Raw genomic sequence first — 25,760 nt, 5'->3', positions numbered from 1 at the left:
TGGAAATCATCTTGTGAGCCATTTTTGAGTGCTTAGTGAGTGTATACCCATATTGAGCTGAGTTGTCAACCACAAGGGGTTTCTTTAGAGTATCTTGGTCATATTTTCATGTTGATTGAACATCTCATATTGTCTTATATTTTTCATTTCATTGGCTTAAGATTTTCAGTCATTTTTTTGGCACAATCTAAAACCGACTTCTCCATTTTTGACAAACGATTTAAGGGGTATCATCATAGATTACAAATCAAGTGGCATCAACATGATTTCATTCTTTTGGGAGGTGTTGTGAGTGTTTTGCAAGTTCCTTCCAACAACTAGATCAATTGGAAAGAGGATTTTAGTTACAAAGAGACATTGAATCCTGCAATTGGAAGAAGTGTTAGAAGCATGGTAGAAAGAGGAGAGTATATGGATATTGAAGCAAGTTTCTAAAGGATGTAGAATGCCGCCAAAATTTTGTCTCGATCATTGAAGACCATGAAAAGCTTATGGAGGTCTTTTTGAAGAGATTGGATTGTGACAAACCCAAATCTAATGAAAAAGAAGAGACTTCGAATGTTGATAAGATTCTCTCAAAAAGTTTCTATTCAAGGCTAAGACCAAGATTGAGATACTAAAATTTGAAGGAGATGTTGACGTGGAGAAGCTTGACAATTGGTGCATTCTACTTGAGGTATATTTTGGCATGCATGGTCTCTCTAGATCAAAAGATCTCATTTGGTAGACTATTGTTGGCAAAATAAAGGTTTGAGAGTCTCTTTTACTTCATGCCCGTGTCACCGCATTCGTCGAATTTTCGGCTTCAGGTTCAAAATTCGACAAACCTATAAAAAATTAATAAAAATCGTAAATGTTCACCTCAAATTTGTATGGCGGTATTAGAATAATATTCTTAATTATTTTTTAATGGTCAAATATGTAAAATAATGTAAATGTTGTTGTTTTAGATTCTTTCTAATATCGAGTGTTTCTTATTTAGAAACATCGATCCTTTGTACATTATTTAAAGATCAGTTGATCTTTTGTAAATAACAATCAAATTTTTTACCAATTACGTTTTCGTAATATGGTATCAGAGCCTCAATTTTTTTAGATTTTGAAAACAAATTTTTCTTTTTCAAAATCGTTCCTTAGGCTCCTGTCTGCATATTGTGACGTAAAAAATTGTTGTGGATTTGTTTTTGTGCGCCCTGTTGTGCGATTTGCATTTCTCTCCCACGATCTTATCTTGTGCGATTTTTTAAATCGTGACGCACGCTTTTTTTTTTTGGGTGTGCAAGGGCTTTCTCTGCGGCTGTTTTTTGCCGCCTCTCTGTTATTTTTGGCGTCAGCCCTGAATTTTTTCCGACGCTTTTAATCTTGCCACCCGACCTTTGCTAGGCGACATGATTTTCTGCTCGTGTTTTTCAGACTTTCGTGTCTTTGATTTGCGTGACGTGCATTCTCTTCTGCGCACGACACGAATTCGCGACGAGGATTCCCTTTTTTGGCGATGGATTTCTTCTCTGCAACGCGAAATTTTTTCAGCTTCCTGCACAATTTTTTTTCACGACCTAGGGTTTCTGTTTTTCAGCTAGGGTTTATACCCTTTGTTTCAAGTCGGAATTTTTTTTCAATTACTGATTCCTTTTAGGTTTTTCGAGGTTTGAATTGGGTTGCTATCCGATTTTTCTAGGTGCATCGTTTTTTGTGCCTTGATTTTTTGAACCATTGGATCTGCATTTTGATTTCAGATTCCTTGTGGGTTTTTTGAGAGCTCTTTTGGGTCTTCGTTGGTTTTTTTTGGGTCAGCTGGAATTTTTTTCTTGAAACCCATGTCAGTCGTACTTCGAATTTTTTCGAAGTCTGTATTTGATTTTGCCTTTATTTGAGACTCATGCCTTTCAGATTTTCTCATTTTTGTGCATTGGGAAACGTGCATAATGATGTCGTTGACCAATTTGGTGTTGGAAGGCAGTCATCGATTCAACGGCAAAAATTATTACACCTGAAAGCAACGGATGCTGACAATCTTTGAATACCGTCGCCTAGATGATCTTGTTTTGGGAAAAGAATCTCGTCCTTTCGCGGTCAGAGCAGATCAAGACAAGTTTGATGACCGCAATCAAGAAGTTGCTTCTTAAGCTCTTTGTCACAGATGATCAATTACCTCAGATTCCTTTTGGCAAATCAGCCTCAGAAATTTGGAAGCATCTGAAGGAGTTGCATGAGACATCCTCGACAAAAGCCGAGCGTTCTTTTTGAAGAACCGGTTGTTCTCCATCATGATGGAAGAACGCATGTCCTTATAGGAGCCTCTCACGAAGATTAAGGACATTCAAGATCAGCTCGAAGCCATTGGTCGGAAAATGGAGGAAGAGGATATGGTAGTCATAACCCTGAAGAGTCTACCAAAATCCTACAAGCACTTCATAGAGACTCTCAACAATACATCTACAAATGTTGATCTAAATTTTCTAGAGTTGTGCACCAAACTTCTGCAACAGGATCGTTGGAAACAACAGTTTGGTAGCGGTGCCACTTCATCCTCCTCTGAACAAGCATTTGCAGCCAAATCCTCTCACAAGGATAAAGGCAAATCTCAGTCCTCCCAGTCATCTCAGCAGAAGGGCTCTAATCAGTCACAGGAAGGTTCGAAGAAGAAGGTTCAGTGCAATTATTGTCTCAATTATGGCCATATGATCAAGGATTGTCGCAATCGGATAGCTTTCGAACAGCGGAAGCAGGGAGGGTCTCAGCCTAAAGCCAATGTTGCTGAGCACACAGAGCAGAAAGAGTCTACCTTTTACACCTTCATGGCTAAAAGACTTGCAAATCATGTGAAATCTTTTGCTTGGTATATTGATTCTGGTGCTTCTCGGCATTTCACTCACAGGCGTGATTGGTTTACAAAATTCTCTCCCTATACTGATTTAGTTATTTTTGGAGGTGAAGAGTATACCGTTGTCGGCAAGGGCAACGTTCAGATACAATCTGGTGGGAGGAATCTCATATTCCTCAATGTATACTACGTTCCTGGCATGGAATTAAACCTTCTCTCTGTGAGTTAGATTATTCGGCATTCTCCTCAGCTTGATGTCATCTTCAGTGCACATAAGTGTTCGATTGCTGATCGTGCGACACACGCTACTATTGCTATTGGTATTGAGGATCATGGTCTTTATCAACTTGTGGATACAGGTGATTCTCTTGAGCATGCCTTAGCAGAAAAATCCTCTTCTATCACCCGTCTATGGCATCAACAATATGGTCACTTGAATATTCATTATCTTGCTCAGCTTGTTCGGGAAGATTTAGTACATGGGCTACCTGAAATTCAAACTCAGAATCAGTGAGTTTGTGAAGCTTGCCAGGCTGGGAAGCAACACAAGACATCATTCAAGGATGGTGACTCATGGCGAGCATCTAAGGTACTACAGTTGGTCCACACTGATGTATGTGGTCCAATGAATACTTCTTCTATTACTGGGTGCAGGTATTTCTTACTTTTTGTTGATGATTACAGTCGTAAAATGTGGGTGTACTTTCTCAGACAAAAATCAGATGTATTTCCTATATTTCAGAAATTTAAGGCCTTGGTAGAAAAAGAGTTTGGTTGTTCTATTATTACTCTTAGGTCTGATAATGGGGGGGAGTTTTGTTCTACTGCTTTCTCCACGTTCTATGATACACATGGTATAAAACGTCAGTTAACTACACCCTACACCCCTCAGCTAAACGGCATTGTAGAACGTCGCAACCGCACCATTACATAAATGGCTAGGTCTATGTTGGAACATAGAAATGGTCCTAAGAAGTATTGGGCAGAAGCAGTGTTTATTGCAGTCTATCTCCTTAATAGGGCTCCCACTCATGCCGTTAAGGGGAAGACTCCTGAGGAAGCATGGACTAGTCGCTAATCCAGGATCAGCCATCTGAAAATTTTTGGCTCTCTCGCATATGTTTGGAGTCTAGATGCCAAGCACTCTAAGTTGGATTCCAAGAGTCAGAAGCTTATGTTTACAGGATACAGTGACAACCATAAGGCTTACCGGTTGATTGATGTAGACATTGGTCGTTTCATCTTCAGTTGTGATGTTGTCTTTGATGAAGAATGAGGACCATTTCAACTTTCCTCGTCCGAGCAGAATTCTGAGGATCAACCTTTGAAGGCTTCTGATTTGGGTGTTCGTCTTCCATTTGTTTCACCTGATGGGAGGGGTGATGTAGATTTTGACTTTGTTAATGCAGTACTTGAATTTCCTTCGGATAATGCTAATCTTCCACCTGTACCAGTTCCACCTCCTGTCCCACCTCCACTTCCAGTTTTTCCACTTGCTTCTGATGTTGGCACTTCTACTCTCCGGCCTAAGTGGTGGACTAAGACCATCAGTGATCTTCGTCCTGATGAGCTCATTGAGGGTAGATCTTCCAGAAATAAGGGCAATCAACAAACTACAGTTAACTTTACTCTCATGGCCAACATTCATAGTATTTATGAGCCTCAAACCTATACAGAAGCAAAAGGGATTCCAGAGTGGGAACATGCAATGGATGTAGAATACCAGAGCCTTCTGAAGAATAACACCTGGGTTCTCTCTGATCTTCCTCCAGGGAAGAATCCCATTAGCTGCTAATGGGTGTATAAGGTCAAGTATCATGCAGATGGTACTGTAGATAAATACAAGGCCAAATTAGTTGCTTGAGGATTCACACAGCGGGAGGGTATTGACTATGAGGAGACCTTTGCTCCTACTGCCAAGATGAGTATCATTCGTCTTCTTCTCGCTATTGCAGCTCAGTTTGGATGGAAAGTCCATCAGATGGATGTTAAGAGTGCCTTCCTCAACAGGGAGTTGCGGGAAGAAGTCTACATGACACAACCTCCTGGTTTCAAGGTTGCCGACAAAGAGCATCAAGTATGTAGACTTGTTAAAGCACTCTATGGACTCAAACAGGCTCCTCGAGCGTGGTACATCAAGATTGATCAGTATTTGGTTGCTCATGGTTTTCAGCGCTGTCCTTTTGACAGTAATCTGTATATCAAACACTCTGGTAATGATATTCTCTTTCTTGTTGTCTATGTGGATGACTTGATCATTATTGGCAGCTCAACACATTTGATTGTAGAAATCAAACAGAACTTGTGCAAGGATTTTGATATGACAGATTTGGGGCTTCTCCATTATTGTTTAGGTGTTGAGGTTTGGCAGACTGATGGTAGCATTTTTATTTCTCAGTTTAAGTATGCCAGGAACTTGCTTGACAGGTTTCGAATGCAGGATTGCAAACCTGCTTCCACACCTATGAAGACAGGATTGATGTTGTCAGCCAAGTTTGATTTTCCTCCTGTAGATGAAACACAATTCAGGCAACTAGTGGGCAGTTTCATCTGTCTTACTGCTACTAGGCTTGATCTCAGTTTTGCAGTGAGCTACATTTCACGCTTCATGACAGCCCCCAAGGCTGATCATTGGGTAGCAGCGAAGCGTATGCTGCTTTATGTAAAGGGCGCCTCTGATTATGGACTTCTTTATTCTAGGAGTCATGATCCTAGACTTAGTGGTTACAGATTTAGATTGGGCAGGTTCGGTTGATGACAAGAAGTCCACCTCTGGATATGTGTTCAGTTTGGAATCTGGTGTAGTCACATGGACTAGTAAAAAGCAGTAGGTAGTAGCTCTCTCCTTGACAGAAGCAGAATATCGGGGAGCAGTTAAGGCAGCATGTGAGGCAGTTTGGCTTCGCTGGATGCTTGTGGATATGCAGATATCTCAAGCAGATCCGACTCCCTTGTTCTGTGATAATCAGGGAGTACTCAAACTTGCCAAGAATCCTGTCTTCCATGAAAGAACCAAGCACGTGGAAACTCACTGTCATCTCATTAGAAAGCTTGTTGAAGACGGTTAAGTTCAGTTGCTATATGTTCCAACAGCGGAGCAGCCAACATATATTCTCACCAAGTCACTCGGTCCAGATAAGTTTGCTAAATTTAGGGGGCAGCTTAGTGTTGTTGACAGATTGACTATTAAGGGAGGGTATTAGAATAATATTCTTAATTATTTTTTAATGATCAGATTTGTAAAATAATGTAAATATTGTTGTTTTAGATTCTTTCTAATATCGAGTGTTTCTTATTTAGAAACATCAATCCTTTGTACATTATTTAAAGACAAGTTGATCTTTTGTAAATAACTATCAAATTTTTTACCAATTACGTTTCCGTAATAGGCGGAAATATGAGTTTGCTTTTTTAGGGTTTCGACTAAAGTTGAAGTTCGTTCGTCACGCGACTAAAGTTGGTTGTGCCTGTGTTAGTGATTCGTTCGGGGCTCCGTTTGTGTCTATTTGTGCTCCCTTGCCTAGGCGTTGTAGGTTTCCCCTGAAGTTCATTTATGTTATTCATAATCATAAACGTGAAAGTATTATGTTGTTCATATTCATAAACATGAAAGTATTATGTTATTCATATTCATAATTATAAACGTGAAAGTATTATTGTTTTTTTCCTTACCGAGTGAGAGTTCTATTATTTTATAATTTTAATTTATATTAATTTTTATAAATATATTAATATTTAGTATATTTAATTTATTATTAATCTATTTTACTTATTGATTTGTCATCTAGAGTAAAATATTAAATAATAAATAGCATTTTTTATTTTTACTTGTTAATTTAGTGTTTTTGTTTTGTTTTAAAATTTAAAAAATATATATTAATTTTTGTTTAATAATTTAATGGATATATCATTTATATTTAAAAAAAATTATATAAAGCAAATTTAATGTCGATTTTTTTGCCTTGTCAAACTTCATCCGAATTTCATGGTTGTTGAACTCAAACTCAAATTCAAATTTAAATTCGAATGCAGTGACTTAGCTTCATGCTATGAAAATGACTAATAATAGTTCTTGGGAGCAGTTTAAACAACTATTTAGGAAGTAATTCTATCCAATATGTCACAAGGAAGAAGAGAGTATGGAATGACAATTTTTTGAGTAAAAAGAAGGTTAAGTGTTCAATAAGACATTGGTGAAATTTATAGAAGGGCTATACAAATGTTTAAAGATGTGTTAGATGAGTACTAATGAAATATATATGAGGTCTTCATAAGCATCTATGTAGGTCCATATTGTTTTCTAAGCTAGTTGACAGATGAAGCATGCTCACATACTTAATATTTTGAGATAGATGGCTGTCCTTCCACTTCCAAGTCTAATGAAGTTAAGGCCAATAAAAAGGATAAAAAAACAAGTTTACAACCACCAATGAAATCTGCGCATGGTGATCATTGTGGTAAGGATGGTCATGTATAGTCCTCATGTTGGAAATTACATATTGATAAAACCCGCTCACTGTAATGTCCCCTTTTGGGATTGCCTTGAATCTTGCCCTTGTAAATATCAAAGTCTGCTAATTTTCACCCTTATTAATATTAGATATTGATCCATTGGCTTTCTCGTCTTCTTTGATCTTATGGATGGTTTCTCCAATTCCCTCTTCTCAATTGAATTAATCTCTTCTTTATGTCTTTATTTGTGGGAAGTCACACCTCTTCATAAGAAATGAGTCATCACTCTTCATTGCTGCCCTTTGAGAATAATAAATTATTCTTCAAATTGATCTCCCTTGAATGTACTCCTCAAATGAGACTTTCTCCTTTCTATATCCTCCAATGTGAGGGAGAGTTTACACCTCTTCATCATGTATGCCCCTTTGGAAAGAGACACACCCTTTCCACCATTAGCACCCTTTGAAAGAGTGCAACTCTTCATTATTTCTGCCTTTTGAAACGAACACAACCTTTCACATTCACATCTGCACTTCTTATTTATATCTGATCTGCACTTCTGATTCCCCCAAGTTATCCCCTTAAATGAGGTTTTCTTCTCCCTTTTATATCTCATGTTTGAGGGAGTCACAACTTTTCATATCATGTCTTTGACCATTCATTAACTTAATTAAAATCTAATTATATTTAATTGTATTTTTTTATATCTTAATTTTAATTTTATTATTATCATTTATCATTAAATTGTATTTCAAAGTGGGGACATTACAGCCTGCCCCACTCAAGATTGCTTGTCCTCGAGCAATGATCAATTTAACCAAATTTTCCCAAATCAAGGATTCCTAACAAACCCCTGAAGATTTGTAATCTTAAGACAAGTTTTCTCTCATCAATTGTAATCGTAAGAACTATGTTTGGTTATTTCTTTGAGACAACAAAGGTGAAATCCTCATTCATTGAGAAGAGGATTAGAAGCATGACACACATGTAAGACCCTAATTGCAATATTCTTTTCTAAATAAATTCATCTTTCTAGGTCAACAAAAAAATAGAATTCACAATGATAGAAATCAGTAATCATAAATATTCATGTAGTAGATATGCCCAACACGGAGTATACACATAAAACATAGAGCATACACATGAAAACACGAAGTAGACACATGGATATATTTAGATACAAGCATACACATGTAGATATAGTTTACTTGGTCCGCAAGAAGTAGGAACATCCAACCAGGACTAGTGGACCCTTGGGCCAATCAATCTATCATTTTACCCACGAGAGGAAGGAGCGCCCAACCAGGACTAGAACCATTTCTTGGAGTAACTAATCCACAAGAGGCAGGAGCGTCCAACCAGGACCAATTCACTTTATCCACAAGAAGTAGGAGCGTCCAACTAGGACTAGGACCATCTCTTGGGCCAATTCATTTTATCCATGAGAGGTAGGAGCGTCCGACCAGGACCAAAACCATCTCTTGGGCCAATTCACTTTATCCACAAGAGGCAGGATCGTCCAACCAGGACCAGAACCATCTCTTGGGCCAATTCACTTTATCCACAAGAGGCAGGAGTGTCCAACCAGGACCAGAACCATCTCTTGGGCCAATTCACTTTATCCACAAGAGGTAGGAGCCTCCAACCAAGACGAGAACCATCTCTTGGGCCAATTCACTTTATCCAAAAGAGGAAGGAGCATCCAACCAGGACTAGAACCATCTCTTGGGGTAATCATTATTCCATAATTCACATTAAATCTCTTCCACAAATCTGCTATAAAGTCTTCCATAATCTGATCATAAGATTGTCATAAAGTATCCACGTTCTCTTCTCAAAAGTCTGTTACCAACTCTTCATATACTTCTCCTTAGATCTCCATAATATTCTCTCTTAATCTAGTGTATATATTATATACTCGATTGTCTTCTTTGCACAATACACGTATGTTTAATAATCTCTCATATTGTCTTGCCATTGTCATTTAGTTGTTGCCATATTTTTGGATGGAGTTAATACATCCCTTCTCATTGATTATAATGCATATACGATTTATCCTTACCCTACAGGCTGGCAAGATCATGCTCTGATACAACTTGTAATGTCCCCTTTTGGGATTGCCTTGAATCTTGCCCTTGTAAATATCAAAGTCTGCTAATTTTCATCCTTATTACTTCTGATATTAGATATTGATCCATTGACTTTCTTGTCTTCTTTGATCTTATGGATGGTTCCTCCAATTCCCCCTTCTCAATTGAATTAATCTCTTTTTTATATCTTCATTTGTGGGAAGTCACACCTCTTCATAAGAAATGAATCATCACTCTTCATTGCTGCCCTTTGAGAATAATAAATTATTTTTCAAATTGATCTCCCTTGGATGTACTCCTCAAATGAGACTTTCTCCTTTTTATATCCTCCAATGTGAGGGAGAGGTCACACCTCTTCATCATGTATGCCCCTTTGGCAAGTGACACACCCTTTGAAAGAGTTCAACTCTTCATTATTTCTGCCTTTTGAAAGGAACACAACCTTTCACACTCACATCTGCACTTCTTATTTATATCTGATCTGCACTTCTGATTCCCCCAAATTATCCCCTCAAATGAGGTTCTCTTCTCCCTTTTATATCTCATGTTTGAGGGAGTCACAACTTTTCATTTCATGTTTTTAACCATTCATTAACTTAATTAAAATTTAATTATATTTAATTGTACTCTTTTATATTTTAATTTTAATTTTATTATCATCATTTATCATTAAATTGTATTTCAAAGTGGGGACATTACACTCACAAACAAGCTAAGAAAAACTCTATGCCCTCCATGAATGAAGACAATGTAGTCATTCAAAAGGCTAAGGAAATTGATGGTGATTTTGAGGAGGATTCCAAGTTTTCCTGCACTTTGAAAAGATCGATAGTTGGCAAAGCACATTTTTTAATGTTAAAATGCCTATAGATAATGTTAAGATTGATGCGTTGTTTGGTTCATGCTCTCAAGCTTACTTAGTTTGACAAGATTTGGTGGATAAATTAAGCCTTAAAACTGTTCAAACACCCTAAACCTTATAGGTTGGGTTGGGTTAAATAAGGTGTTGGCATGCTAAATTAGTAGTCAATTTAAGTGAAGATTTTTGGTTGGAGATAACTTTGTTGACGAAATAGTGCTTGATATTACTTCTTTAGATGCATGTGGTGTCATCTTGGGAGTCCATTTTCGTATGAGAACAAGGCAGCCATGCATAGGAGGGTTAACAAATATTGATCATCAAGAACTGTAAATCCTTCATTTTGTATCCTTATTGGGGCATAGATCAGCTTAAGAAGGTCCCAACATCTTCAGGGGAGGTGGAAAGAAAAAATGTTGAGCATGTTTCTCCAAATTAAAGTAGTGTACCTTATCATATGTAGATAGTTGGAGACAAATGTGTATCAGACATCCATGTGTAGGTTTTAGTGTGTAGGATGCTTTTCAAAACAAATATTCTGTTAGTTTGGCAAGATTACTAGTTTGTGCTAGTGGTGAAAGCTTATTCACCATGACAAATTTTCTATGTTCCATGGAAACGTGTCCTCAACCTTTTTTGATGTATCCTTGTATTGACAACATTTTGGGGATGTGGGGATGCCTTAGAAATGTCCCCCACTGTCTATCAAAAAATTGCTTAACGCTTGGAAATATGGGTATGTCAATGATGTCTCTCAAACATCATGGGATGGCTGATCGTTTCCATGCACTCATGCTTTGATGTAAATAAAGGATAGAATGAGTAAAAAATTAAACTTTGTTAGCACACAACAGTTTTGTATCTTCTAGTAAGGGTGTTATAATTGTTTTAGTAGGTTCTTTTTCTTCTATATGTAGGTCTCTAGCATTTCTACATGTTAAGTGAAGATTTACAATGACCATGATCAAATTTAAGACATTTCAGCATGATACCTAGGGTTCAAAATGATTTTTCAGTCATCATAAGCATAAATGTTTGGTCATATTCTTCAAGTTGGGCAGGGTTTGGTGGCCACAAATTCTCTATATTTTTGTGATCATTTGCAGACTGTTTTTAGGGTTTTAGTTTTTTGTCACTGTTTTGACATATTTGCAGTCATTCAAAGGCAAGATATCAGCTGTTATAACCTATAACCTATGTTAGAAGTTTCGTGTTAATGTTTGAGTTCAACAAAGATAAAATTTGGATTAAGTTTGACAATGAAAATTTGAACTTTTTAAAAATATAGGGGTAATAAATCCACAAAATTGTTAAACATTATTAAAATATGTTGAATTATTATTTTTTTATATTTTATATATAAAATTTCACATATTGAATAAAATACTAAATAAATAAAATAAAAATAATAATTTTGTTGGATTGAGTTATAGTTTAAATTTAATATATTAAATTCTATAAATTGAAAAAAAGGGAGGAAAACATGACATTAAAAAGAAAAAAAACCAAATAAAGTTAACAAAAAAAGATCGTGGTCTATTGAATCTTTGATACTTGCCGCTCACAACTCTTCTTTTGCTGAGCCCAAAACTCATGCCCTCAAGTCTTTCTTCCCTCACCATTACATTAGGTGGAATAGTGGATCTATTATAATTTGTAAAACAATGGATGTAAACCAATTTGAGGAGGGAAATGATGCCAATTGTTATGTTCAATTGGTGATTTCTTCTATGTTTTTTTCTCTTTTCTTTTTATTAGCTTGACAGGTTAATTTTTTATGTTTTTTCAACTTTAGCCTAATGCAAAAATTTGAATTACAATGTTGCATTTTTATTTATTTGGTTGAATTATGAGAGTCACCATTTAAGGAAAATCCCAAAACATTAGGTGACATTACACGCTGTGATCTTTTCTTATAATTAAGACATTTTGCATATTTTTTATTGCAATTTTAGGAAGAATTTCTTTTTTCCTTTTTTTGAAATTATCTTGGCTAGAATTTGGAAGGAGCTTCTCAAAATTTTTACCTTTTTTTTTTGACTTGTGCTGAATATAACATGTAGTTTTAGCATTCACATGTTCACAATGAAGCTTGTAATGTGTTTCAACATGTCACAAATATTCAATTTACATAAAAAACCTTTTAAGTAAAAACATTGTTATAAAATATATTTTAACTAAAAATGGCCAAGCCATATTTCTTCTGAATTTTAGGGTGAATGAGAATGATGTTTTTAGATTTCTTTGGACTTTGCCAAGTTTTTTAACTTCCTACCCAAAAAATGGCAAACCTTGTGATGTGGGTTATAACATTAATCATATTAGTGAATTTGAGGAGGCATTTTTTTTTTGTTATTGACTTTTGAAACATTAGATGGCAACATTCTTCACATCAATTTTGTGTTACTTATAGACAAAACAAAAACTGTTCATATATCCCTCCTATTCATGAGGCACCTTCTTCGGTTCAACTGATCTTCAATTTGAAAGTAGATGCCTGGTGCATACCACTTGACCTTGAGTGGATCAAAGTTAACTTTGATGTGGCCTCTCGGGGAAATTTGTGCAAGTCTGGGGCCGAGTGTGTAGTTAGAGAGCACAAAGGCAACATTTTGGCACTAGCAGCTAAGAAACTATTAAATGGAACCAATAATAAAGTTGAACTTAGAGCAATAATTTCCTTTTTAAAGATTATATTAGTATTGAAGGTGACTCCCTAATAACCATCAATGCCAAAAAAAATATGTTGGCATCCAATTGGAATCTAAATAAACTCTTTCAAGAAGTAGGGGATTGACTATAGTAGTTTATTCACACATATATAGAAAGGCCAACGATGTGGCCAATCACATGGTTAATTGGGCCATCGACTCAGATTGCTAGGAGATGTTTTTGGATTTGTCATTCGTTGAGGACTACGATCTCATGATGACACGAATTGATGATCACATGATATCCAAGAGCAATAATGAAAGACTAATTAATGTATGATATGTGCAAAATGAATATTTGAAGTGTTTGAAACTATCAAATGCATTGTAATCATTGCACACCCTCTACAAAAATGGAAGTGAACCCCTCTTTATCTCAAAGCAACAATATTTGTCAAAAAAATGGACATTGCAATTTGCCTCTTGACGAACAAGCAAAATATGGCTTTTAGGTGTTATCATTGAGGGCAAGCTGAAGTGTTTTTTCAAGATGTGGGCTCCGTTAGTGTTGTATTTCAGTGAAATGTTTATGGGCGAATTATATATGAATTTCTCCCGCCATTATTGTGTCAACATTGATGTGGCATCTATATTTCTCGCGACACTGCTATAATCTAGCGTGGAAAAGGAAAACATCAAGAAACTTATGTGAAAGCTGGTAAGGACCAAATGGCTTTGGGGATTAAAGAAAATCTTGGACTTTGCCATCCTTGGCATTGAGTTGTGATTGGAAAATGAGCCATGGTCCTATTTGTTACTTGCATATAATGGGCCCTTAGATACCTTTCATTATCCAAGCCATAGGAGCTAAATTTGTAGGATGGAAGGCAAATGCAAAGTGGGGCATTGGTTTCCAAATGACAATCATGGTCTTAGATGATGAGTAAGATTTTGACTGGTCTTTTGCGTGGGATAAAGATTCTGAAGAGGATGGCTAAATGGAGAAAATAGTGAATGAGGAATGATGAGAATGAAAATAGTTAGGATACATAGTTTTTGAATTAGAATATATTGATGTACATGTCTCCAAGGCTATTTTGCCTTCAGCCTCTAAAGTAGATAGACAACGATGGTGTTCATGGCACATTTTGTCACAAGGCCGTTATGTTATTATTGTAAACATTGTAAAGTCGGTGAAAACTTCTCTATGCAAAGGGGATATGTGTAAACTTTTTAGCATATTAATATAATTGGGCGTGGCCCCATAAAAGCCACATTTAGTAATTAAAAAAAAACAGCTATTTGGGTTGGTTCCATAAAAGCAATATATACTAATAATAAAACAGCTCTTCATATATCCTAGGTTGCTAACATGCAATTTCATTTTCAAACAATGGATACTCCAATTTTGGTGACAATACTCTAAAATCAAAGACTGATCTAGGACATGTCAAAGTGCAAGAATTGGAATTGGAGGAGAATATAAAATATAGGAATAAAATAGAAAAAAGGTTTTGGGATAGTAGCCTCTTTTCCCTTCTCCATTCAAAGTCAAGAATTTTTTCTTGCATGTGCCAAGCATTGACCCTCAAGAAAGGTAGATTTCAATGAGTGATCAAGTGCTTTGTAAACCTGATCTGAATTCAATAGAAAATGCTTTCACTTTGCCATTTTATGAGGAGTCTCAAAAGATTGATTTGGGAGAATGTGAGAAGGTTTAGGAGAAGAGTCTTCTTCAATTTCAAAAGCACATTGGAAAGATTTGGTTGAGTCTTCTTTAATGAAAGCAATTAAATTTTGTCAATTTGTTTTTCTCCCATGTGAACTCTCCATTCATTTTAAATGTTATGTATTAAGGATAAATAATCTATAATATATATGTTGAATGCCTTATCAATTTTATCATAAGAAATTTGAATATTTAAAATTACCTTATAGTTCCAAAATTTTCCCATTTGTTATTAGCCTTCCTCAAAAATAGCCTCCAAAAAATTTGTCCTCTAAATACATCCTTATCTTGGAAACTTGGTGTAAAATATCAAGTTTGTCATAGACTGCAAGTAATTTGTTGCAAATGCACGATTGCCTCTTTGTCAGAAGTGGCATATTCATTATGTGTAGTCATATGATGTTCTAGATTTGTGTTATTTCTCTTCCTCTTCCTTTTGGATGGTTGTTCCAGCTTCTCTATGGTAGGAAAGTCTATATATAACCTTGTGGAGGTCAAAATCATATAGGCTTAGGTCTTAATTCTCTTGTAGAGAGCTGTTGTAGCAAGAATTGACATTGTTTTTCTGATGTTCATGATTGTCATAGAAGTTGTAAGGGTAGAGAGATCTTTTGGGATTGTTTGGTTCTTTGGGAGTTAAACATCTTGGAGCTCAGTAGAAGGTCAATCTTGTAAGCTGTTTTTGGGCACTAAGTGAGAGTATACTCACATTTAGCTGGAGTTTGAATCCACAATGGGTATCTCCATGATATTAATCATAGTTATTGAATCTCTCATATTGTCTCACCGTTGATTTCATTAACCTCCTTTTCTTTGGAGAAGCTTTCTCTGTGAGAGCATCTTTAGAGGCATCATCCATAGGTCTTTTCTTTAAATTTTTACTTATTAGGGTGACACAACTTTCTCAAGTTTTAACTTAAAAGTTGAAAGCTATACCAATAATGGTTGTTAGTGTTTGTAGCTTAGGGAGATATTTTCTCCTAAGTAAAATTAAAATAATGTTTCTCAAGGCAGGTCGGCCTTGACTTACAAATTATATTTTATATTATTATCTTTCTTAAAGGAGGCCGACCTATATGAAGAGACACATTGTTTTGTAAATATACAAGGTGGAGACCATTTAATAAAATCAATCAATTGGAATTACTTCATTCACACCTCCAGTAGAAGTTCGCCATTCCAGCAGGTCAGATCTCAAGGAGAAGATTATTCATTTGTATCAAGGAGAGATATCGCTATTCTTTGTATCAAATTCAGCCTTGAGTAGGGCCTGAGTTGTAAGCAGATTTTCTGCTCTTATTCATCTGATATATATATAAAAGAGAGAGATCATTTCTTACTGGGTTTTTCTCCCTCGAGTAGGAGGGTTTTCCCAAGATATATGCTGTGTTCTATTTTTCATGTGCTGTTGTATTTCTCTGTTTCTGCTTATTGCAAATCTGATCCTAAAATCAACATGGTATCAGAGCCAGGTTTCAGATATATTCAAGGCACTTATTCTCCATGCGGTCTGAGGGAGGGCGCCACCTTTGAGCGCCATTCTCTTCAATTGCTGTCCACTCAATCAGTGCAAGAACCAGGCAAGCAGATTCAACATCATCATTCTCTGTAGACAGCAGCATACTATCCACGGTGGATCCATCCTAGCCTAAGCAATACTCCGGGAATTACTTGTGCGCACCTTGCAAGAAGGGTGTTCAGTACTATAAGCGTTATTTAATACGTAGATCTGAGATTGCTCTGCTTGAGCATAGGATAGCCTGGTATTGCCAGATTCATGTATGATCTGATATACCTTGCCGTCATTTCAGACAACTGTTCTATGTGAATCTCTATTGCAGAGTTTGGAAGTTAGGTTTTGTGAAGTTTTTTTTGAGGAGTATTTTCCAGACATTGGGAAGTTTGATTCATTAAAGAATAATTTCAGTATTGAGTGAATCGAATTCATCTTGGTGATCAATTCCTTGCTGGAGAATTCGTGATTTGTTGAGTATTGAAATCACAGCATATGATCACTTCGACTTTGGGAGTCTTCATTGTCATTTCCAGGCTCAGCTCTCCACAACACATTCAGTTGGATTCTGATATTGAGGCTCTGGTTTATATTCGGTGTTTGCTGAGAAAGTTTGCACTACTTCAAATAACACAATTGCAGCCCGTAAGATATAAAGGAATTCGATATTTGGTAGAATGCAATTGGGTCAGCATTGCTGTCATTGCTTTACCAGGACATCGTTCCAGCCATGAGTCTGAAGGAGAAGCCGTAATGAAGCTGTGTCGATTGCTAAGTGTATACTGTCTTTTCAATGATGGCTGTGTGTGAGTAATACATCGGAAGGAAAATTATGGAGATCGAAATCTGAAAGGCATCACTTATTGGATATTTGTTGTGATACCGGTTCTTGCCTATTTTGGCTGGGTCTTGGTCCTGGTCCGTGCCCGGTCCTAGTCCCAGCCTGGTTCGCTCTGGGTCCCACTTGGGTCCTGCCCAGGCGGCTGGGTTGCAGGACCCACAGGGAACCCAGCCGCCTGGGCAGGACCCGGGTGGGACCCAGGGCGAACCCAGGAGGACTCGGGTGAACCCAAGAGGACCCGGGTGAACCCAAGCCCGTGGGTTCCCAAAAACGGGGCCCACGGGTTAGAAAGCAATTAAAAACAATAAAAAAACAATATCATTTATGATTTATTGGCATTGGCAATTATGGATTTATCATTTATGATTTATGATTTATTTGTTATCATTTATGTATCATTGTATGGGAAAGTTACATTGTATGTTTCATATTTGACATTTGTATGTTTGAACTGTGAACATATATAATTTTGATGTTTTAAGTTTGAACATATATATATATATTAAAAAAAATTTATATATATATATATATATATATATATATATATATATATATATATATATATATATATGTACGGACGAACCCCTACCCGTACCCAAATTTTTTTTTTTTTGCCGAACCCGCGAATCCGAACCCGAATCCGAACCGGAACCGGTAACTTAGGATATTTGTAATAAAGAGATAAGTATTTTTTATGTTTGTACTTTGAATAATGACCATGAATTTTTTAATCTAATTCATGCAGTGAATCATGCATGCTTCATGTGGTGGTCTATGAACTATTAGTAATCTCTCTAAAAATGCTTTGAGAACGGATCGAGGAGCATAAGGATGATGATGGATTGCATTCAATAGAGGAAGAGCTTGCTGCATCTTGTGAGGAAATCACACAAGTTGAAGAAATGTATGGAGTTACACAACTTACAGCCATGGGATTGAGTTGAGACATCTCTCGAAGAGGAAGAACCTATACAGATTATGATCAGTTTCTTCAAAGAGGAGGAAATAACATTCAGAGGGAGTCTGACGAACCAACTGAGGCAACCTTGGACGAGGAGGTCAAGAGGTTGATGCAAATAGCAAATACATGGAGCTTCAGAGGGAGTCACATTATCATTCGTTAATGCATTTTTCTCTTTGAGATGGAGAAATTTGAGGTGAAATCCCTTGTTAATGCATTTTTCTCTGAGATGGAGAAATTTGAGGTGAAAGTCCTTGTTAATGCATTTTTCTTTGAGACGGAGAAATTTGTGGTGAAAGCCCTTGTCCATCATTGAGATGGAGATGTGGTTCTATCCACCCTCTGGGAGTAGCCATGGTGGATGTCATGTTGAGAGACTCCATGATGAATCCTTTGTACTTGTGTTTTTCTACACATGGGAGTAGCCATGGTGGACATCATGTTGAGTGACTCTATGACAACATCACGTTAAGTGACTCTGTGATGGGCACTTGTGCACATATTCCTTTCCACACATGGGAGTAGCCATGGAGCACGTCATGTTGAGTGACTCCATGACGATGTGTTTCTTTCTGCAAATAGGAGTAGCCATTGTGGGCATCACATTGAGAGACTCCGTGATGAACCTTAGTAATTCTCTGAGATTGAGATGTGTCTTTTCCACAAACGGGTGTAGCCATTGTGGGTGTCATGTTGAGAGACTCCATGACGTGGATATTTGGAAAATATCTCCCTAGCTAAGAGGGAGTGTTAGTGTCTGTAGCTTAGGGAGATATTTTCTCCTAAGTAAAATTAAAATAATGTTTCTCAAGGTTGATCGGCCTTGACTTACAAATTATATGAGGCCGACCTATATGAAGAGACACATTGCTTTATATATACAAGGTGGAGACCATTCAATAAAATCAATCAATTGAAATTACTTCATTCGCACCTCCAGTAGAAGTTCGCCATTCCAGCAGGTCAGATCTCAAGGAGAAGATTATTCATTTGTATCAAGGAGAGATATCACTATTCTTTGTATCAAATTCAGCCTTGAGTAGGGCCTGAGTTGTAAGCAGATTTTCTGCTCTTATTCATCTGATATATATATAAAAGAGAGATCATTTCTTGTTGGGTTTTTCTCGCTCAAGTAGGAGGGTTTTCTCAAGATATATGCTGTGTTCTATTTTTCATGTGCTGTTGTATTTCTGCGTTTCTGCTTATTGCAAATCTGATCCTAAAATCAACAATGGTCTTGGTAAGTTATACTATGAATCAAATAATAAGCAAAGTAATACATCTGTTCACTTTTCCTACTTTTACATCTATGAAAGTTAATTAACTCACTGTTATATTAAATTTATTTAAATGATCAACTATGGAGTCTCCCTTATTCACTTTTAATGAACACAATTTCTACAGATAAGACTTTTGGTTTTGATACAATGTTGCGATTTTATTCTGTAAGTTTTGTGCAATGTCATCTTTCATCTCCAGAAACATTTGTTAAAACTGAATCATAGAGGTATAACCTGATTGTTCTTTTTTGCCGTTTTCAATCCTTTGTATCCATTTTAGAATAAATGAACCTTGGTGTTGTAATTACTGCAATTCATTGATATCTCTCTACCAATAGACCTTCTATCTTCAGCTTCCACAACTTGGAGTGTCATTTGTTGAACTTCTCTTACTCATTTCTTGAGGTGCTAGCCATAGTTTCTGAATGATCTGATATCAACCAAAAGCCAAAGCGTTAACTACAACCAGGCCAAGGTGTCCTCTCCTTCATAAGTCAAGTTAACACAAGCTCTAGTACCAAATGTTGGAAATATAAGTTAAGTTCTTCAGTTAGAATTTAGGAGCATATAACAGGTTTCAAATATGATCTAACTTGCTGTTATAAATTGGAAATAAGACTGATATGAAATTGAAATGTGAAAGAAGAAATTAATAACTAGACAAGCACATAATCAGGATGACACATTGTAATGTCCCCACTCTGAAATAGAATTTAATAATAAATGATAATAATAAAATTAAAACATTAAAAATTAAATTAAAATATAAAATAATATAATTAAATATGATTAATTAAATATAAAATAATATAATTAAATATGATTAATTAAAAATTAATTAAGTTAATGAAAAGTCAAAAGACATGAAAGGAAAAGTTGCGACTCCCTCAACAATGAGATATAAAAGGGAGAAGAAAACCTCATTTGAGAGGGGGGGATAATTTGGTAATGAGAAGTGCAGATCTGATTATGAAAGGCTGTGTCCCTTTCAAAGGGTAGAAATAATGAAGAGTTGCACTCTTTCAAAGGGTGCTAATGGTGAAAGGGTATGTCTCTTGCCAAAGGGCATACATGATGAAGAGGTGTGACCTCTCCCTCAAATTGAGAGATATAAAGGGAAGGAATCAAAAGCATCTAGTGACATCACCATTGATCAGATCAGATCAGATTTGTTATCAAGTTATAGGCACTAACATTTGTGTTCTTGGTGGTATGCATGGGGATGTGCTTAATATGTATGCTTAGTATATGAAGCCTGATAAAGTTGTTATGCAGAATCTAGTAATAATATTGTTATAAACTGCAATATGTATGACAGTCATACTTAATTTCATATATATTTATAATACATGAGAAGTTAGTGTACTTATAGTCTAAATCATGTTATTACTGTCAGTATTTAAGAAGATGGGGATGAGATGTTCCAAAGAGGGGCAGTCTAAATCCAAGCAATAGGTTAAGTCCCAAGATAGGGTGGGGATCAGCGACTCATAAGCCTTGAGGGTATAGAGTCTATAGACCCAAGATAGGTAAGGGCTTGGATCTGTAAACTTTGAGGGAACCTATTGTATTTGGTCTCTAAGCGCTTTGGTAACATACGTAAACCCTTCTCCCTTAAAACTGAAGTAGTAACAAGGTCTGATATCTATATTAATAATGATATTAATCATCTAATGAGGAAAATAGATAAGCACTTGTTAATAACTAATTGAAGAATATCAATCAATTTTAATTTGTTGAAATAGATCAGGTAGGGGACATTACACACATAATTTACCTTGGGGAAAGCCATATTGAAAAAGCCTAGCCTCAAATGTAGATCCCTCACTACATTAATTTAAAATGAATTTACAGACATAATGGGATGATCCTACAAGTAATGTGGTAGCAATACGATCTGCAATCAAGCAATCCGGCAGTCCATTCCCACACTCTCCAAACCTATGCATTTCAAAACACCATCTTATTGCATCAATTTATGGATAAAGTGCAATTTTGTAAATCTCACGTGATTGCAAAGCCACGCGCTCCAAACAAAAGGCATTTGACTCGTGCTCCTGGATGACCACTCAAACCCAATTGCTACCTCTCCTTCATGCAAATGCAATGCTCCAAGATAGATAGTTAAACCCCCCAACATGCAAGTCAAATGGTCAAACCTAGGTGTCCAAGAGTAACTCTTCTACACACTGCTCTGAATAGACAGTCAAAGGATATCTTACACAGTTTACTTGTAACTCCTCTCATCACTACTCTTACAATGTGATGACATACATTCCAAATGGCTGAATATAAATTCATGGCTTCCCTCAAGGGTGCATGTCCCATTCCAAGAGGGGGCAATTTTTGACAACATTAATACAACATTGTTTCTACTAGGATTTCAAGGTGTTCAACACCTATCCTAACAATATGGATATCTGAATCTGTTAATGTCTGGTTAATGCATTGACTATAATCACAGCTCTCTTATTTTTGTTTTGTAGGCTGTGTTCTTTAACCTGTGTACATGGCATCTCTCATTTTCTAACTTATCTTCAGCCACTCACATCCTCTGAAATTTTAGTGAACATATGTTTATTGTAGCACTAATGATCATACATTAGATCATGCATCAGGTTCAGTAAGGAGGATGACTATATGTATCAATGTCTGGTTAATGCATCGACTATGATGACAGCTCTCTTTTTTGTCATGTAAAATCTGTTTACCAGCTTGTGCACATGACATCTGTCATTTTTAACTCGTCTTCAGCCCATATGCTCTGAAAATTCAAGATGAACTTATGTCTCTTTGTAGCTGTAGTGGATGTTGGCACTATTTTCATTAATGAGCATGAATTAGATTATGCAGCAAGTTTGATGTTGAAGTTGTTTATGTTGTTATAGAATCTAGGGGCTAGATTATGAAGATATGAGAGTTAGCATCATTCTTTAAATAATGTCTGGTAATACGATGTGAAACAGTGAAATGTACTGAACTTATGGGAACTTTTATGTTTTAACTATGCTTGAAGTCTATTCTGGGTGAATACATGGCTAGTTCAACTTTTGAAGTTGCAAGCATTGGAGTAATGGCTGAGTTTCAATTAAATAGTTAAACAGTGCAACTATTAAATGATTTGGAAATATCTCTTGTTGATTTTCCTCCATTCAAATTAGCGACAAAATCTTTGCATCTATAAATTTATATAAATGAGCATGTCAATATAACAACTATTATCACCTTGGTAGTTTAAAACTGATCAAGAATGGTAAAATATTATATTTGTCTGTTCAAGTTTGTTGGTTTTCAATCGTTAATTTGCATTAGTTTCGTAGGTTCACTTTTCCATTTTTCAACTTCTTCAACATATTAACAATCATCATTACAAAACTTGCAAACTTGATGGACAGATTTGATTTATGGCGATAATAAACAGCAGTGGTAAAGACTACAGACATGATGCCTTGAAAGAACGATTCTGTCTATTGAAACTAGTGATTAGCATGCATCTGATCTCAAATTATAGCCCTTTCAAAATAGATGCAGGGCACTATTGGTTTCTAAGAAAAAAGTTAGAAAAAAACAATTTCTGCTATTAGTTTCAACTAATAATTTTGATAAAAGTTTCCTGACTGGCTTAGAATTCATCTTTGTGGCCAAGAAAAGTTGATTACGAGAGACTGAAATCAACATTAAAACCATGAAAAGGCACGGAACTTGGTCAATTATAATGCCTTTTTACAAGATACTGAAGACATTTATGAACTGTGAAAATTCAAAATACACGAGAATCAGGTGTTTATCTGCTCATCTTTGCATGTAGAAACTGTAAGTTTAGCCAGTCATCAAATCCCTTATCCATGATTTTAGCTGAAAAGCAAATACCTAGTAAGCAATTAATCTGCGTCCTCCACCTTGCACAAGCTCGCATGGCATGTTCATTATGAATAGGCAAGGTAGATGTTTCTCAGCTCAGGCTGTGGACCCTTGTCTATGTCAGGAAATTCTATCTGGTTTTGTCCTCTTTGAATCCCCTGGCCAATGTGTGTTTGAGATTTCTTTCATAGTATGGTCATGACAATATGTTATATATGGTGTTTTTTGTTAACTTGCCGTTGTATTTATCACGTCTTTTATCATCATCTGATTTAAACGTAATAAAATAGATTGCACAATGCATGGATTGTTTATTTGTATTTGAAAGTATCTAATATTAGGAGGTTCTGATACAAGGTTAATTCTTGTCTTAATTTTGGCTGCTGTTCTGTGTGAATTAAATGTCATGATTGTGAGATCATCTTCAGAAATATACATGGGATCATCTTCAAAATGCAATTCCCACAATCTCTGGTTACTTATGCACTCATGCGCACACACACAATGAAATAGGTTTTGAAATGCGTCTTAACAATTCACAAGACATTGTGGTTGTAAAATTCATGGTAAAACCATATTTGAATGTTGACCGGGGACTTGGCAAAAGAAGTTTGTGCTATTACATTTGTGATTCATTTGACATAAACTTAAATCATTTGGTCAGGCTTTTAGACTTCTAATAAGCATCTTCATTATATCATATATGTCAACAAAAAAAAGCATCTTCATTCCATGTATCAACAATTTTTTTTCTTATTTTTCTGTTAGTAAGTTATTTACACTCCTCCTGTCGAATGATTTCATAATATTCACGGACTTTTTAAAGAAGTCTTATTTAAAAAGGATTGTACTGTACCAACCAGTTTTTGTCACACTTTGGAACTTTATAATGCCGAATGCTTTTTGTTCGCGTCATTTTTGTCTGACAAGTCCTTATTTGTAGATCCCTGGTGGTGTTGTGTTACCGGATAGGGCTTCCCTCTTCCTAACGGCCATTGAGGATGCAGACTACAAACAAGAGAAGATAGACTGTAAGTTTCATTTGTCAAGGCTCCCACAGACATTACTGCAATTGAATTTTTAGCTTAACATAGAGTGAATCAGATTATCTTGTGTTATTTTAAGATATTTTAGACTTCACTGGGTGATGTATCTGATAGCTGATGTTTATGCTTGGCAGTCTGGGATCGTGTCTATGGCTTTGACATGAGCTGCATTAGGCAGCAAGCCATGTTGGAACCTCTTGTGGACACAGTTGACCAGAATCAAATAGTTACAAACTGCCAGTTGCTGAAGGTTTAATTTTTGTTAGCTGCATTTCATTATATGCCTTACTTGAACTCCATTCCTTATCTGCTGGTAAGCTTTTTTTGGTATTAATCATAAAATTCATGGTGCTTCTTATTCAAATTTTAGACAATGGACATTTCAAAGATGAGCCCTGGAGATGCATCCTTTACTGCATCATTCAAGCTTGTGGCTGAGCGCAATGATTTTGTCCATGCTTTGGTGGCATACTTTGATGTTGCATTTACCAATTGTCATAAAGTCATGGGGTTTTCAACAGGTAATTATAGATTTAAGTAGAGAAGCTAAGTATAATCTGATTCTGATGTTGCTTTCAATATCTCAATGGGTTTGCTTGAGAATGTAGCCTGTGCTTCTTTTCTTGTATATGTAGTGAAATTATTGCACTGATTTCTCAGGAAAAAATTCTGTTAGCATTTTCAAAATGCTTCCCAAAATTATTGAAATGTAGGCTGATGTGATCAAGTTGGTTCTCATTATAGGGCCTAGATCTCGTGCTACTCATTGGAAGCAAACTGTAATGTATCTGGAAGATGTGATCACCATGTGTGAGGGGGAATCACTTCTTGGAAGCATGACTGTTGCTCCGAATGCCAAGAATCCGCGTGATGTTGACATTATATTGAACTATTCATTTTCTGGAAAGCGTTGTCAGGCTGGAAGAACACAGTGCTATAAGATGCGCTGATGTACTTTTGCTCATTAAATGCAATTATTACATTTTTTATGCATAAGAAATGTATATGTTTCGTTAAATTGTTTCTTCATTGTATTGACATCTGGGATATACAATGAAGGAAATATTTTCCACAGGCTTCTTGTGAAGATAGAGGATCATTGTTACTTTGCAAATTCTGTATTATTCTAATATCCCCGATCTTGAGTAAACACAGTACAGGCGGTGAAGAATATAGGTTTCTCTAATTAATCAATTGTTTTTCAAAGCCTCTCTTGTGAAGTTAGGAGGCCCCTGCTATTTTGTTAGTCTTGCATTATTCTAACATACCCAATGGAACAGTTACATGTATTTACCCCATATTTTGAAAAATCCTTTGACGTATCTATTATTCTGAACAACTAGTTAGCATCAGTTTTCGTTGTAAGTGCTAGCACTAAGTGGGCATTTATTGAAGTCAATTTGTTATGTTAGAATTAACTACTCCGAAGATTAGCGTAAGTTCAGCATCTACTAGTCATTTGTAATGCAATTGTTATCAATCAACAATTCAGAAGAATTACATACTGTTAACATGAAGTCAGCATCCTTAGTCATTTGTAATGTTAGTGTTATCAATCAACAATTCAGAAGAGTTGCATACTATTAGCATGAAGTCTGCATATACCAAAGTAAATTTGTAATGTTGTAACCAATGAACAATTCAGAAAAGTTA

The 25,760-nt window shown here is 36.1% G+C and overlaps 1 protein-coding gene across 2 annotated transcripts in view; it reads left to right on the top strand.

Annotated features, from left to right (window-relative positions):
• The window catches only part of LOC131035944 (probable protein arginine N-methyltransferase 1), a 30,924-nt gene extending 5,495 nt beyond the window's left edge, over positions 1-25,429 (top strand). For both annotated transcript variants that reach the window (XM_057967724.1, XM_057967723.2), the window contains 4 exons: positions 24,005-24,092; positions 24,242-24,357; positions 24,478-24,628; positions 24,852-25,429. In XM_057967724.1, coding sequence (XP_057823707.1) covers positions 24,005-24,092; positions 24,242-24,357; positions 24,478-24,628; positions 24,852-25,057 — 561 coding nt within the window. In that variant the 3' untranslated portion in view covers positions 25,058-25,429. The remainder of the gene's footprint in view (positions 1-24,004; positions 24,093-24,241; positions 24,358-24,477; positions 24,629-24,851) is intronic.
• Positions 25,430-25,760: the final 331 nt, after the last annotated feature.

The sequence above is a fragment of the Cryptomeria japonica genome, chromosome 3 (assembly GCF_030272615.1).
Source record: "Cryptomeria japonica chromosome 3, Sugi_1.0, whole genome shotgun sequence".
In the NCBI taxonomy this organism is placed as follows: domain Eukaryota; kingdom Viridiplantae; phylum Streptophyta; class Pinopsida; order Cupressales; family Cupressaceae; genus Cryptomeria; species Cryptomeria japonica.
This window is presented reverse-complemented; position numbering and strand designations above follow the sequence as displayed.